We start from the raw sequence: 15,751 nt of genomic DNA, 5'->3' as shown, positions 1-15,751 counted from the left end.
TCCCACAACATCTGGTAGACAAAATGAGACTCCTGGGTTTCAACACCCCCCTGCGGAACTGGCTGCTGGACTTCCTCAGTGACAGACCCCAATCAGTGCGGATAGGTCAGAACATCTCAGATGTCATCTACCTCAGCACGGGCTCCCCCCAAGGCTGTGTCCTGAGCCCCTTGCTGTTCACCTTGATGACACACGACTGCGTCCCTAGGTCCGCCACAAACCACATCGTGAAGTATGCTGACGACACAACAGTGGTGGGCCTCATCAGGGACGACAACGACCTGGCCTACAGAGAGGAGGTGGAGCAGTTGGTGGCCTGGTGCAGGGACAACAGCCTGGTCCTGAATGTTGACAAAACTAAAGAGATCATTGTCGACTTTAGGAAAAACCAGCCCAACCATGCCCCACTTTGCATCAACAACAAGGCTGTGGAGGTTGTCAGCAGTATCAAGTTCCTAGGGGTGCACATTACAAACAAACTCACCTGGTCCGTGAACACTGCATCACTGGTTAAGAGGGCACAGCAGCGCCTGTACTTCCTGCGGAGGATGAAGAGAGCCCACCTGCCCCCACCCTCCCTCATCACATTCTACAGGGGCACCATAGAGAGTATCCTGACCAGCTGTATCTCTGTGTGGTGGGGAGGCTGCAGCGCTACCGACTGGGGTAGTGTGAGGAGGGTAACGAGGACAGCAGAGAAAATAATCGGGACTACACTTCCCTCCATTCAGGACATTGGCCAGAAGCGCTGCCTATCCCATGCTAAGAACATTATCGGGGACCCCTCTCACCCCCATCATGGACTGTTCACTCTGCTAGCCTCTGGGAAGAGGTACTGCAGTGTGCGGTGCAGGACCACCAGGTTCCGCAGTAGTCTAGTCCCCCTGGCCATTAGACTGTTAAATGGTCAATCTAACATATAGTTAACCTAAATCTTAACGGCTGCTAATCTGACTTTTTGCACTACTGGCAGTTCTTTATAGCTTGCCACTCCTTGCACATTTGCTCTCGGCACTATTGTACTTACAGCGTTACTGTTACAGTGTTAATGTTACTGTTTATCTGACTTGTTAACCTGAATGCCCATTTTGCACATCTGGTTAGCTACTCCTCTTGCACTATCGGCACTATGGTATGGTAAAATACTATACGTAGCCATAATACAATACAACTTTTACTTATATCTGTACATTCGAGGAAACTGTGCGGGTCAGATGTATCGACATTTCGTTCTGTATACACGTGTACTAGAATGACAATAAAGTAGATCTGAATCTGAATCAAATATGAGAGACGGATATGTCTTATTTTGAAAGAGGAAATAATACTGCACCCGTCAACTTTACGGCTAACTTGTTAAAGCAGCTTCCGGAAGCAACACAAACAAACTGACGTGATTCACGGAAGGTGAGTGGAAATTCAATTAGACTTGTGTCGCCGGTGAGAACCAAACAGTAGCTATACGTTGACGAAGAACCCGCGAGTGTTTCCTAAAATAAGGTTTTATTAGTGCTTCGGTTTGCAACAACTTCGGCTGCCATGTTAGCTTCAAGCTAAATAAATGAACCCTGCACGAAACACAGGTTTCATCAATCCGGAAGTTGTTTGTCCTGTACACTCCTCTTCCTTCTAAGCACGTTTCGAGTTGATGTTTTGCGCGTTGACAGTAAAAAAATATCGTCTTCTTCGTCTATGAGATGAAGCTTTTACAAGCATAAAGCATAAACTAACGTATTTATGCAATCAATGGCGCCAGTGCAGTTTTTACAATGAATCGCCGATGTGAAAAACAAACGCATGCGCAGACGATCCTGAATACACTTAATACACTTACACGTATTTTTCTGTCTGCAATTGCATGTACTTACTGTGCATTTATTTTGGTGTGTGTGGCTACATAATTTTGACTAGGTTCTGTGAATTATTGTGCACTCATTTTTGGTTCTGTCCCAAGTAGGAGGAGGAGCAGCCATACCATGTGGAAGTCACATGAATGAAAAGGATGCAGGCTACTTGAGAAGAGAGCCGCTGCACAGTGTGTGTCCCTTGCTGGGGGTTTTTAGTTCGCTGTCAAGCAGCCCCCCTGCAGCCCCTTGCCCTTATTATATGCAATGAATAATACCACCCTGTCCCCCACCGTTAACGGAGACGTGGCGGTGAGCTATGTGTTGGTGCCATTCTTCCTCATTACCATCCTCGGAATAGTTGCAGCAGTGGTAAGTTGACGTATGAAGATTTGAGTTCCACCAACATGACGTATAAACTTGTATATTAATGAGTAAGAAGTAAGTCCCGGTTGATATTGTAGGACACAGTAACGAGGAAACAACTTCAATTACTGTATATTCCGAACTAATAAGTCGCATTTTTTCCCTATACTTTGTCCATGGGTGTGATTTGTGCGACTTGTGTGAAATTATCAACACGTTATATCATTTCACATGTTATTTTCACACTAAACAGCAAGAGGGTTCTCCTGTGTTGATAATTTCAACATTGCCTGTAATATATTAAAACAACAGACTGAACAAAAATGACACCAAAAAGAAAATCCTATTCTTAAGATTACAAGCTGCAAAGGTGATGATGAGTCTGATGTACGCGAAGGAGGAAGCTGCGCATCGTTTATTGTGACACCGAGGATGAATAGTTCATTGGATTTAGTGATTTGGATTGAAACTGATAGTTTGGTAAGCATGTTCTCTATGCTAAAGTTATCTGAATAACTCTTAATATGTTCTGTCGTTACTGAAATAAACTAGTATGTCAGTCATATAACGTTAGTATACCGTACACTTATTCAGCCTGTCGTTTGCTTTTTATTTTTTGTGTCAAATTGCCTTTCAAGTTGATGTGTGTGTTTTGGGGTTGGATTTTATCCCCCCAAACTCAAATGCCCGGTGCGACTTATACATGTTTTGTCCTCGTTAACTATAAATTTTTTTGCTAGTACAATTTATAACCCGGAGTGGTTTATAGCCCGGAAAATACGGTACTAGGATTGTAAGCAATTTTTGTTCATGTTTTGTTTGTTGTACCCAATGTTATGTTTTGCTTTGCGACCCCTTCTCAACGTTTCTTAATTTTTTCATGTTAGTGTTTTTTGAATTTTTCCTTGCCATTGTGAAGGTGTCAGATCAGGGGATGGTGTGAAGTTGGTCTTTGCAGCCCTTTTAGAATGTGTGTTTAAAGGCTATACAAATATATATATATATATATATATATATGGCAGAAGGGCCAGGTAACATAATTGTCAATTAATTTTGTTTTGTTTTGTATCTTGCAATAGTCTTAAATCTGATACCTCTGAGTTAGCTGTAATCTTAGCATGTAAATATTAGCCCAAAAAAGCAAAGGCGCAGAGGGACATCTGTACTTTTGAGAAAATTTCTTGTTGGTATAAGCTTGCCGGAGCTCCCCTTTAGACCTCTATTTCCTCCCTTCCCTTGTGCAAATAAAAAAATAAGCGATTTCCCCCCTGGACAGGACATTTGTCAGTGTGTACATATTTTAGTTATTTTTTGTCATATTTTTATTTACAAATATTCAAAAATGACAAGTAGAGCACCCAAAAACAGTTTAATGAAGTTCCAAAAATGTATTCGTTCATTTTATGTACATTCTTTTGTAATAATGTAATAACGCAGAAAAGCTTTCACAAATGGTACATCACTCAAAAAAGGCTGAGAACCAGTAATTCAAGGTATTTATTTCATTTTAACAAAATGGACATATAAAACAACAAAAGGAATTTGAATACTTTCTTTATGCATAACTTCTACCATTTACAACAAAGAAGTGAACTCAAATTTCATCCAATTTCTAAGGTTTGTCAGGAACACAACACATATCATTTTATTAATAACTTGATGACTGAGAATACTTGACTACACCGTAATGAAAAATTATGATCATGAGAGTGGTCCTTTACTCTATTCCAAATGACTTGGGTCTAAAAGTTCTCTCCAGTGCTATATTAGGGCACCTACAAACAGAAATTCACCCTCAATTTCACACTTTGGAAACTCATCAGTTCCATTTCTTGATTGCACATTTAGCTCACCCTGTATGGAAAGATGTGATGAACAGCAGCTTATATTTCTGTCTGTCTTCTCTTCCAGATCTTGTACATTCGTAAGAAACAGAGGTAAAATTGCAGCCTGCTTTTTAAAAGTAGACCTGTTGGCTGTGATTTGTGTCTAATTGGAAAAATGTTTTTTCAGGCTCGACAGACTCCGCCATCAGTTGTTACCAATCTACTCATATGACCCCTCAGAAGAGGTAAATGAAGCTGAACAAGAGATGCTGTGGCGGGAAGAAGACACCAAAGTAAGGCGCACTTTTGTTTTTGGTTCTAACGGCGTGGGTTATTTCGTCTTATTCATAGTGTGCACTTCTACTCATAAATATGTGTTGTAGCTTCTGTTGGTTCTTAATCGCTTCACACGAACTAATGCAGGTTCTTACTACTCCATTACTCAAATTTGTTGTGGCACATTTGCATTGAGGCCTTAGTTTTTAGTACTAACAATTTGCAATCACACAATTTAGAGTTTGCCTGTCATTGACCCAAAAATGTTGACTAAATGGCTCTCTTGGTCATGTTGTAGTTTTAATAAACTGGATTCAAATTACAGCTTTGGGACATTCTGCTATGCACGTTGCATTTAAGTGAAAAAAGATCCTTTGAAAATCAGATTATTGTCAATAAAGACAACATTTTCCAATTTCACACAGTAGTATTATTGATATGACACCGAGATAAATTATCAAAGAAGAACCATGGCCACTGTGAATGTGTAACCGTAGCTTTAATTCCTTCTTTGAATGGTGAAAACTGTAAAGTACATTAGAATGCATTGAATCCGTGTGCCAATATGTTCATGGCAATAGAGTACATAAATTTAACACCGGTTAGAATTATTACAAGGTAAATTGGTTTATACATCGTGTAAACACTTTTAGAAACTTATGGCATTGCCCTGTTAATCCTTAAAAATGGATGGAGACAGATTAGAACATGCACGTGTCCTGTCAGCCTCTGTGTAACTACTGATGACAACTTCATCAAAGAGCAGGGCGTTGCACAGGAAACCCGGAAATACTGTTACCCAGAAGTCATATTATTTCACTATATTTTTTTTCTACTCAACAAAACGTAAAACGTAAGGGCAACACACGTACTTATTCCGTTGTTGCCATGATGCAAGCCTACATGACAAAAATAATTTTTGCTCACTCTGTGTAAATGTGTTTTTTTGTGTTTTGGATTCTTCATATGTAAATACTGGTCTCCAGATACTATTTTCATCCGAAGTCCCTTCACAAAGTCAAATCATGTTTTCTCTTTTTAGGTTGTTCAAGGATGGGCACGAAGTTATCAACAGCGACGCCCACTTCTGACCAAAGAAGCTTAAAGAATCCTAACCTCAACACAACCTGCACTTACTAAAAAGATTGAGGCAGAAGGCAAATGCAAGTGACAATTTGATGTATTTATTCTAAAGCTCTTAATTGATTCATGTCATCAAAGTTAAAGCGAGTACATGTTCATATAATTCGTGTTAGATACTGTACGTGCAACACATGCACTTCTTATCTAACTCAGCGAGCCCTATTAAAGATTCTGAATAAAGAATCTTCCTGCACTGCTGCATAATGGTGGCGTCTATGAAAAACCTCAACACATATAGCAGCAATAAGTTGAAATCGTTTTTCAAATTAAGTAACTTCATATTTTAGAAAAATGCATATTTTATTTGCATTTTACTGAAAGAATGCCAAGGCTATGTTTTTGTTCGCTCACGCTCTAAATGATTCCCAGATTTGTCATCTGGATCATTTTGTGGTTTTGTCAAATCCAATGAGTAATATGGAAGGCATGAAAACGTCAAATGAATGTAAAAAAAAAGAATCCAGCGCTCTTCTGAGTGACTCCTGGTTTAAATATGTCCTGGCACCAGCACACATTCACCTCCGGCCAGAGATGAATGCCATCGTTCTGACTGTATTCAAAGATGAAACCACTTGCAATGGTTGGAAGCCACTCTGGACTGTTATTGGTCGCTTACTACGGATGTATCCTGTAGATTTACATCGTTTTCATTTAATTGAAGTTGTGCGTCATCCAAGGCAATCTGTTTTGTTTACGTGGCTGTTTGCTGTCATTGTAGCTCAAGGCTCCCTCAAAATATTGAATTATACGATAACAGATTTGAATGTGTTACTGATCCACTGTACTACTGATGTAAATGTGTATGTATTTTTTGAAGGATTTTCTTATAGCGCTTAGGTGTACTGAAGAACATTTGACCTTTTTCTCTGTTTACATCACTATTATTCATGACTAGTGATTGCACTGATGTGTTGCTGGCAGAAAATATACTTTTACCCGAACGTTTTTTGTACGAGTCATTAATTGAGATATGACAGCTTAAAGGGACAGGGTGTATTATTTAACTCAGGGCTGGGCCAGTCCTGAGTCTCAGGCTGCATTCTGGGTTAAAAAAAATGCTTATATATATATATATATATATATATATATATATATAAATATTTTTGCATCTGCCAATTCAGTCTTGAATCCAATACCGCGACAATACAGGAGTAAATACAAGAACGTAGGTGTATCCAATTTTTCCCAATGTATTTACAGATAAATATGCACGCAGACATCTAGATTTATGTGTTAATTTCATCTTATGTTTTTGACTCAACCATTTCATCAAATTGGCTTCAAAACATTCAGAATTAAAATATTTTAAGTCTCTTTTTTTATGCAATTAATTTGTATTAAAAAACTCAAAATGCAATACTACTAGCAAGTGTTACTCAACATTTCAATTAGTATTGCAGTACTTTTTTACTATATTTGATGCCGCATTTGGCCTGTGGGCTGAATTTGCCTCACCCCTGGTTTAGCACCTCCTAGTGGTGAAAAAAAAGTGGAATTTATATTTTAATAATCAGCTATCAAACAGACTATCATTTAACATGAATTATTTTAAATACACACAGGCTGAGAAGTATGTATTTTACATAACGTGAGCCTCACCTACAGAAAGCTGACATAATTGTCTACGGTCTTGCTGCTCTGCATAAAAACGCCAAAGGCTGATTAAATAACTGATAAGAAAATGGAGTAGTTTGGTCACTGGGTCCTGGTAGTTTAAATCTGTCTTCCTGCTTTTAGCTCTTGCTTTCGGTTGCACGATACTGCATGAACATCTAGTGGTCTTTTCTACTTGAGTTAATTCATAATCAGGTATTATAAAATGTTCCCATGTTGCCCTATGGAACAGCTTAAGTTCATTATAAGAACTTGAGTTTTTTAAGTTGCCATAATATTGATTAAATATCTTAACTTCTGCCTACATTGAACAAAGGACAAGCAAATGACAGAAAATTCTTTATTGACCATTTTCATCCGATACAAAATAAGGGCCACCATAGAAAATACACATTGTACATTTATATACGGTGTTAATTACGTAGGATGATTTCATCCTCAACATTCTACGGCATATAAATGCACAAATGTAGATGTGATGTAAATTAAATTTAACCGAACCTGAACAAATGTATCATTTTGGCAAAAAGGGACAAATGCTCAAAAGCACCAGAAGGAAAATCACAACCTGCTCCCCAGTCTGAAAACAAATTTTGAAGGTGCAAAGTCTTTTAACTTGCACAAACTGGCAAATCTGCACATTTAAGATCTGGGCAAGCTGATGCATCTGAATCAGGAATTTAAAGCAAATTTGAAAAAACAAAACACAAACACACTAGCTAGTTATGACCGAAGCTGCTTAAAATGTGTATGAAAGTTCCCTTGTTTTGATGCATGCTTTTTCTGTATTTGGGACTTGTATAGCAGCTGAGGCTGTGTGAAAGAACTACCAAGTAAATAATGATGATCTTTTATGTTGTGCTAAGACAATTTGTATAATGCCCATTCCAAGTGTGTAAAGTATGTGTTGAAAAGAATAATGCCCCATCAAGATGTACCAACAACTCAATTTTATTATGAACGTGCTTCTGGCTGTACAGTTCATCTTTCAGTTGACTGGGCACAAACACAGGCAGAAACTGTAAAAACCTCCCTGAAGAAATGACATGGATACTCTCAACCTACAACCCTAAACTCAGAAAGAAGCAGCACATAGGATTTTAAAGATATGAGACTGGAAAATAACCAAACATACAACTAATCACTTCCCCTCCCATCAGTTAACAGAGGCGCTCGTTCGAATCAGCTAAAACCTAAAACGTCCCACGCGGGGGGGCTTTTTCTACAAGTGAGTTGACACAGGGAAGCAAAGGGTGAATATTTATATACCAGCAGTGACCTATTTTCATCCTAAAACACTGAAGCTCAATTCCAACTAGTGCACAATGCGAAGGATAGGTTGACGACGTCACACAAACACGAGCATTGGTAAAAATCACCTTTTGTTGTGTACAAAAACAGAAACTACAAGCCCTAACACCTCAGACTCAGGTATAATCAATAAGTAACATTGAGTAAATAGAAAAAAAGGAGACTACAAACCATATTTCAGCAGAAAAAGAAAACACACTAGGCCCCTAAAAGCCCACCTTCTCCAGTATAAAAGACTTGTGATAACATGACAGAGAAAATGGCTGCCTGCTGTCACGCCACCGGCGGACCCGAGCTTTCGCAAGGTCCGACGTTCTATCCAGTGCTGCTGCATGAGAAATGTACTGTGTTGGCCCTCGTGTGAGCCGAGGGCCCGGTCGGGAACAGTGGTCATGAAAGTGGCACCGGTGTCCGAGATTCAGTCCAGTTACGGTTAACAGTAAGTCAGTATTGTTGAGTGAGGTAGCATGCGTAGAGTGTTACTGGTCTTCTTCCTCCTCTTCCTCTTCCTGCTCCGACGACTCCTGAGAAGCCTTCTCTTCTTTTTCCTGCAACGGGAAGAAAAAACCGTCAAGTTTGTGCTCGGCAGTAGGGCTGCAACAACGAAGCCATAGATTTAAAAGACTGGAAACCAGTTTAGACTCATTTTGTCGCGTGACTAATAGCCACTAGGCACATTAACACAATGTAAATAAGTCTTAATTGCATTTTATCATGAAGTTGAGTAACCCTTTGGCAAAGGGCGCTTCAAGGACGTTCTTCTATAGAAAAAAAAGTACCTGATTTTCTTTTACTCATTTTTATTGAACATTGGTTCATTACAAACACATTTGGCATGAAACACTCATTCACTACAATTTTCAAGGGAACAGAAAGTGCTGCACGAAGAGAAAAAAATCTGAAAATGACTTAAAAAAATAAAAGTGAAATGTTTAACTCAACACAAGGGGCAGAGTCATAATTATATATCATTTGTACACTGGGAATGTTCATCATATTCAAAAGTTTTGACAGAAAAACCCATCTAATTCGTTGAAATATTTAAAACAGTTTGACATTTAACAAGGATTGACATTTTGCCACACATAAAATGAAATTTATTGCGCTTTCTCGTTTAATAAGTCCAAATGTGATCTAATCTTTGGATACTGTGGTGGGAAAATTAAGTATCTTACACAGTTGCGGGGATTAAGCATACATTTGTATCTTTTTGTTTATTTTCAAGTTATTTGACAAAACACTCGTTTTATTGTTTCATATTATATTGTTTTAAGCACTGTTTCTAACCGGTCAAAAACTGCAATATTTGATGAACAAAGAAAAATTAAAATTGTTCGATAAATTAATTATTAATTTAAAAAGACTAAAAATGATCTTAGTTGCAGCCCTAGTCAGCAGAAATGCATATTCCAGTCTCGACAAGTTTTATTGAGCCAGAAATTAGATCAATGTATTCATGAGAAAACCGCGATGGAATTTGGATGACCAGAGGAGGTATTCATGACTTGTAACATAGTGATGAATCACGAGGAAGGCTCAGGCTTCCTTGGCCTCAAATAGCTGTGTCCATTCATAAAAATGAGTTTAGGCCAGGGTTACTTAAGGTCAATGCTGCATTAGAATAATGTGAATCAGGCGGCAGTACCAGAATGACCAAAATTACTCATGTGTGAACATCCTAACTAGAAAACCACATCGACTTGGTATAAACTTCTTAAAATAGGTACAGGAAGACAAACACTTCAATGCATGGCAAAAATTTAGTTAAATATAAAAGTTGTATACAAACGGACGCATTTTCCGGACTATAAAAGCGCATGTTAAGAAAATTCCCCTGTGAACTATTTGTTTCATGTATAAATTGCATAGAATTAAAGATATGGTTATAGCGAGGGTCGCTTTAAAAAATACATTTCGAATAACATAAATATTGGAAAATCTGCTTTCACAGCTGAAATAACTTCATTTATCAATGGTTAATGTACATAGGAGCTCTTTATTGTAATTATGCATTTCAGATTTTTATCTGCTGTATTTCTGGTCTATAAATGCACACCAGATTACAAAGGGCACTTTGGAGTTGCCAGCAGTCCTAAGTGCACTTTATGAATAGAGTTCATATTTGTTGTCATATTGGTAGATATTTTTCTTCATTTTAAGTCTTATTTCTACAAATATTTTCCTACTTTATTTCTGATATTTCTTTAGTGTGAATGGCTTTACATTGCAAAGCGTCCGGTAAGAAATTGAGAAACTATGAGGATTAAGAAACTTTATATTTACAAAATTGCCGGCCAAAAGATTTCATACGGTGCAGCGGTTTATAGAAAATTACAACGTGCTAGTTTGGGAGGAAAAAAAATACATAATTATTTTTGCATCTAGACTACAATAATTAATAAATTAGTAAAGCGATTGAAGCCCACTGTTTCAATTAGGATTTTTGTATGAAGGAGGATACTGAGAGGGTTATTTTGATCTGTCACAAAACTGTTTTATGTAATGCTAACTACTTGAATTGGGAAAAAAACAAAACGTGCTTCTACCGCTGTATAATTTAGCCCCCCATATTATTTCTCTTAATATTAGGTAATAAAACGTTTACTAAATTAAATACCCAAAAAATATCATGAATAAGGAGTTGGAAGATAATCATTTTACTTAAAAAGTTAATTTTTCTTAGTCACCAGTAATTCATTAAAAAATAGATAAATACATAAGCAGAACTGAATAAAAATAAATTAACCATCGTATTAACTTTTTTAAAGATAGATGTAGGTTATATAATTAGCATTCATCTCACTTAGAGTGGGCTGACACAATAGTCTGCCATCTTGCTAAAAGGTACCCCTAAACCCCTGGCACAAAAAGTAAACCTGTGGGTATTAGTCACTTTTGAGTCTCTGTAGTTTCATTCTTCCTTGTGTCTTTTAGCACTCGTTTTCGGTTGCAATACACCAAACAGCTTCATATAGTGGTCAAATCATACACATTGACTCTTATACAATGAGTCTTACCTTCTTGGGCCTTCCTCTGCGTTTTGCTCCAGGAGCAGGTTCTGCCTTTGCCTAAGAGATAGAAAACGTATGCTTACAAACATTGACGTAGAAAAGTTTTGCATCATATTGGTATAAATCCTGTGAAGATTGAAGAATTGTGCACGCCAGCAGACATTGTGTGATGTTTGAATATTAAAAGCCAGATCAAGTTTGTATTTTCTTCTGGCTACCTGCAGGTGGCAACAGAGCTTTTGCAAAGTGACAAGGACAAAGGGCACTGGGTGCATTGGCTATTATGTGGAAGGCTAACAGGAACTGAACATAGGGCACTCCAGTTCGCTGGCCACCTGGCTTGGAGCTCAGACAGCTGGTACAAGCAGACATCAAGCCTGAGTCACTTGGCTTTCTTCGCTAACCTGGTAGCGCTACGCATTCACTGGTGTCACTCTTCCCTCATATGTGTAGTAGCAGGGAGGACAATGCACTTGGGAGGGTTTGGAGGGAAAAATCAACTGTTGCTATGGAGACAACAGGCTGAGAAGAACTCGGACCGTTTGGGGGTGGGTGCAGTTTGTCAGTAGGGAAACACTATTGCAGCCTCTGGGTCTACATCACCCGTTGCAATACATGCTGAAGGATACTAAGGGTCAGGAAGTACACTGCAGACATCGCTCTGTACCCGTTACGTATAGACAATAAGACCGCGGTCCAAGCACTTTATGCATGACAATCTCATTAAGAAGGTGAACTGAATTCTCATTCAGGTAAACCCATTTGGTTCATCTCTTCCCATGTAGGCGAAACAATCTAATAACACACACTACGCCAACTCTGGCTTACTTCAACTAGCCTGGGGGATTAGCAATAGGCTACTTGGCACTCCATAGTGTCGCTTTAAAACAAATATTTGATAGAAAATGATGATTTCAAAGACAAACATTCTTAAAATTTGGTCAATATGGCTTTTTCAACATTTTGTGTCTCATACCCCCTGAACTAGCCTCTTGTAAATTGAACGTTTTATCCACTATGTCATAGATGTAATTACACAAACGTAGTTTGAGTCCATGATTCTGACCTGCAAAGTACGAACACTAAAACGGCAATGACGAACACTTTGAGCGAAAAGGAAACAACGTCATCTCTTGTGCCAATCCCAGGGTTAATAATCACTTGCCATGTGAACAGATTGACCACTAAAAGTAAAAACTATCTAAATCCGACCATTCTTTTCATGTACACATAGGGCTTGATGGAATTGTCTTAAAGCAGAACCAAGACTAGCTCCGGGTTATGTCCCACTGACTAAGCCTTAGCACCAGGCAATGCAAATTTTCTGAAAGCAATCCTGATAGAGACCTACCTTGGCCCTGCCGGCGGTCTTGTTTTTGCTGCCCTTGGGCCGCCCTCTGCGCTTCTTCTCAACAGGGGATCCACTGGCCTCCTGAGAATCGTGATCCTGACGTTGGCAAAACAAAACCAGAAACGAACAGTTAATGACTGATGAACACAATACATACATGTAACAAGTCTGGTTGAATGGACCACCAGACGGTCTGATTGGCTTTCTAACTTGTTTACAACTGCAGCTCCAATACACGGATCAAGCATGCCATTGCATAAGGAGAAGGGGTGGGCCTGAGAGGGTAAAAACCGGTTTACCGTGTGTTGGGTCACCATTTCCTGACAAACTCAGGAAGTTTGCAGATGGGGGCGTCACATTTTCCCTACCTGTAAGTTGTGTTTCACATCATGTGACGCTTGTAATGTGACCCGCAATTTACATTTTCTCCGTTGACGTCCTCAACAAATCGATAATCGAAATAGACCCCAATGAATACCACCGCTGGCTATTGTAGCCAGACATTTTTTCCAACAAAGTTGAGGCTTCTCCACATCCATACATTTTCTGCGCATTAGCGTCTCAGTTTCGAGCGGCAAGAAACACAGAAACTTTTGAAGTTTAGGAGCATTTTAGCCTTGACACGATCACTAAATTTTTTGCAAAGCAGGCCTCGAGTATCAAAGAGGTATCTCAGACATTGAATGGGCATGTTGAACGGAACGCAGTATGATTTGCCCTGGAAAAAATCCAGTAACATACATGCGATTACGGTTTTCAGGACATGCATTATTCATATTAAACGTGTATAATTTGCTATAAAAGAGGGCTTGAGTTATGCCACTGTGCCTGACAAACATATTGCAAATTAAATACATGCAATCTGGAGAAAAGGGTCGGTTGTTCAAACAACTTCCTTTTAAACTACGTGAATCTTTAAGTCAAAATGTTGCAGTTGTCCGCTTAATATAATTCATAAAATGCTGATTTGGGGATTAAAAAAAGTGTTTACTTGATCTGAATTATTCACCAGTCCCTAGAAGAACGGACAATTGGTTTACACGTGTTTATTATCATTTTAACCACATAATTAAATTCAATTCATGCCATGTTTAAGAAAAAAATCCCAATATCTAATGACTGGACTCATGAAGTTGGTGTCTAGTACACTATTAAAATGGTCAATAGTTGCAACCCTAGTAGGCAGCAGGGATTACCTTAGAACAGATGAGTCATGCAGACTTCTAGCAAAATGTGCAATTGATATGATCCCACCCTCTCTTACCTGAGGAAGTTTGCGTGGTCTTCCACGCCCCCTCTTCTCTTCCGTCTCCTTCACCTTAGTTGACACTGCCCCTTTGTCGCTCATATTTGCTTCACACCTAGATATAACACACACCTGGTCAGAGTCGCTTGGAAGACAGTGCAATGAGCTCCATTAAATAGGGGTGGGGGATGGGTACGAGAGAGGGGGGTTGGGGGCGGGGTGGTCGGAGGAAGGAAAAAGGCGCAAAAATCACCACGCTTCAGTCATAGAATGAATCAACGTTTGTCCGTAGCTGTATTTCGGCGTGCTGCGCGCTCCTACGTGCAGCCCACGCCGCCCTTGCAAATCTGAATCGAGCCGGTTTGCACAGCGCAGCCATTAGCCGCAGGCCTCAGCGTTGCATTCAAGGACCGCGCCGCTAGGCCCCATGCATGCATACTTAGAAACAAACGAACAGAAATCCCCCCAAAACAACGAGAGCCGTTTGAGTAACGCCGTATTTTTAATTTTTTTACGCACAAATGGAAACCAAAAGGAGTACAAGAGGCAAAGAATGCAAGCGCGCGGTCTTTAGAGGCGGCCCGACTGCAACAATAGGCGGCATGTTGCCTCGATGTCGTGCATTTTTTCGAATCTTTGCAAAAGTACGCGGCTTTCGTGCAAAAACACGCACTCACCTCTGCGGCTCCTTTAACCTCCAGGTGAAATTAAACAGCTAAATCTCCCCTTTAAACCCGGTGATTAATCTCAATGCTCTGCGCCGACCTACAAAGCGTCGAGTCCACAAACGAGCAGCCTGTCCCTTTAAAATTCGACATCACAAAACCTTAAAAGCAACCCCCTTATTTTTCCTCCTTAAAACACGACGTGCTTATCTTACCAGCGGGTCTAGTGGTTTCTTCCAACGTGGTCCTAAAGAATAGCATGCGCGTTAGTCCCCTGCAGATAAAGGAAAAGGCGCCAGTCAGGAGGAGTTTTGGGGCAATATAAAGAGCCGCCCTCAAGGGAGCAGGAGGACTTTAGGGGCGGAGATATGATAAGTGGGCCACCAAATGTACTGGGCAAGCTCAACCCCCAACGTCTCTTCCCTCTTCAACCAGGGCACATAATAAAATGCTGGCGCATTATTTGCACCGTGCACACTGTCTGCAACTTCTCAACTCAATCACCATGGAAAAGGATTGTTCGACGAAATGCAAACTCACGGGTTTGCTTTTTTTTCAACCACATATAAACTCCAATTTGTCAAATAGATGCTTTCAGAGTTCTTTGAATGATATAGTCAAGTCGTGTTTATTTGTATACCCCTTAATCACAAAGAGTCTCAAAGGGCTGCACAGACCACAGATTATTGCAAACCACAGACTAATTATTACACCACCCCCTGATCTAAAACCTGCATGAGGGCAAGGAAAAACTCAAAAACCTCAAAATGAGGAAAATGAAGAAACCATATATGAGAAATGAGATTGAAATTGTATTCTTTTTTAAAAAACTGTGTCGTCCAAATCATTTGTAAACTAATATATATATATATATATATATATATATATATATACCACAGCCATATCCCCTGTTGGAATTTTTTGTTAAATCAACACAAACTTAAATTAATCATCTGACTCCAATTTGTAACCTTTCCCAATCATCACTCATCCAAACAATTTGCGCGCTCTTTTCTGCATAGAAAGTTCTCAGAAGCCGGCATTTCACTCACGGGTGGATTTATTTCTAACACACAAATCACTACATCTCTGCACGCT

The 15,751-nt window shown here is 39.4% G+C and overlaps 2 protein-coding genes across 5 annotated transcripts; one reads left to right on the top strand and one right to left on the bottom strand.

Moving 5' to 3' along the window:
• The first annotated feature begins 1,280 nt into the window (after positions 1-1,280).
• On the top strand, positions 1,281-6,396 carry smim29 (small integral membrane protein 29). Of its 2 annotated transcripts, none has more exons than XM_088329783.1 (5): positions 1,281-1,407; positions 1,955-2,216; positions 4,122-4,147; positions 4,224-4,329; positions 5,355-6,396. In XM_088329783.1, exons 2-5 carry the CDS (start codon positions 2,112-2,114, stop codon positions 5,415-5,417), a joined length of 300 nt encoding a protein of 99 aa, XP_088185909.1. In that variant the 5' UTR covers positions 1,281-1,407; positions 1,955-2,111; the 3' UTR covers positions 5,418-6,396. The 2 variants fall into 2 exon arrangements, with proteins under 2 accessions (XP_088185909.1, XP_088185910.1); XM_088329784.1 differs by having other exon boundaries at positions 1,320-1,407; positions 1,958-2,216.
• A 1,608-nt stretch (positions 6,397-8,004) lies between these two features.
• On the bottom strand, positions 8,005-15,034 carry hmga1a (high mobility group AT-hook 1a). 3 transcript variants are annotated; one of them, XM_088330738.1, is made up of 5 exons: positions 14,869-15,034; positions 14,007-14,103; positions 12,743-12,838; positions 11,398-11,448; positions 8,005-8,928 (listed from the first exon to the last, which is right to left on the bottom strand). In XM_088330738.1, the coding sequence occupies exons 2-5, from the start codon at positions 14,088-14,090 to the stop codon at positions 8,860-8,862; spliced, it is 300 nt and encodes a 99-aa protein (XP_088186864.1). In that variant the 5' UTR covers positions 14,091-14,103; positions 14,869-15,034; the 3' UTR covers positions 8,005-8,859. The 3 variants fall into 3 exon arrangements, with proteins under 3 accessions (XP_088186864.1, XP_088186865.1, XP_088186863.1); XM_088330739.1 differs by lacking the exon at positions 14,869-15,034 and adding an exon at positions 14,666-14,825; XM_088330737.1 differs by lacking the exon at positions 14,869-15,034 and adding an exon at positions 14,242-14,632.
• Between the last annotated feature and the right edge of the window lie 717 nt (positions 15,035-15,751).

Source organism: Urocampus carinirostris, chromosome 3, assembly GCF_059441175.1.
Source record: "Urocampus carinirostris isolate Australia breed hairy pipefish chromosome 3, RoL_Ucar_1.0, whole genome shotgun sequence".
Classification (NCBI taxonomy): Eukaryota; Metazoa; Chordata; class Actinopteri; order Syngnathiformes; family Syngnathidae; genus Urocampus; species Urocampus carinirostris.
This window is presented reverse-complemented; position numbering and strand designations above follow the sequence as displayed.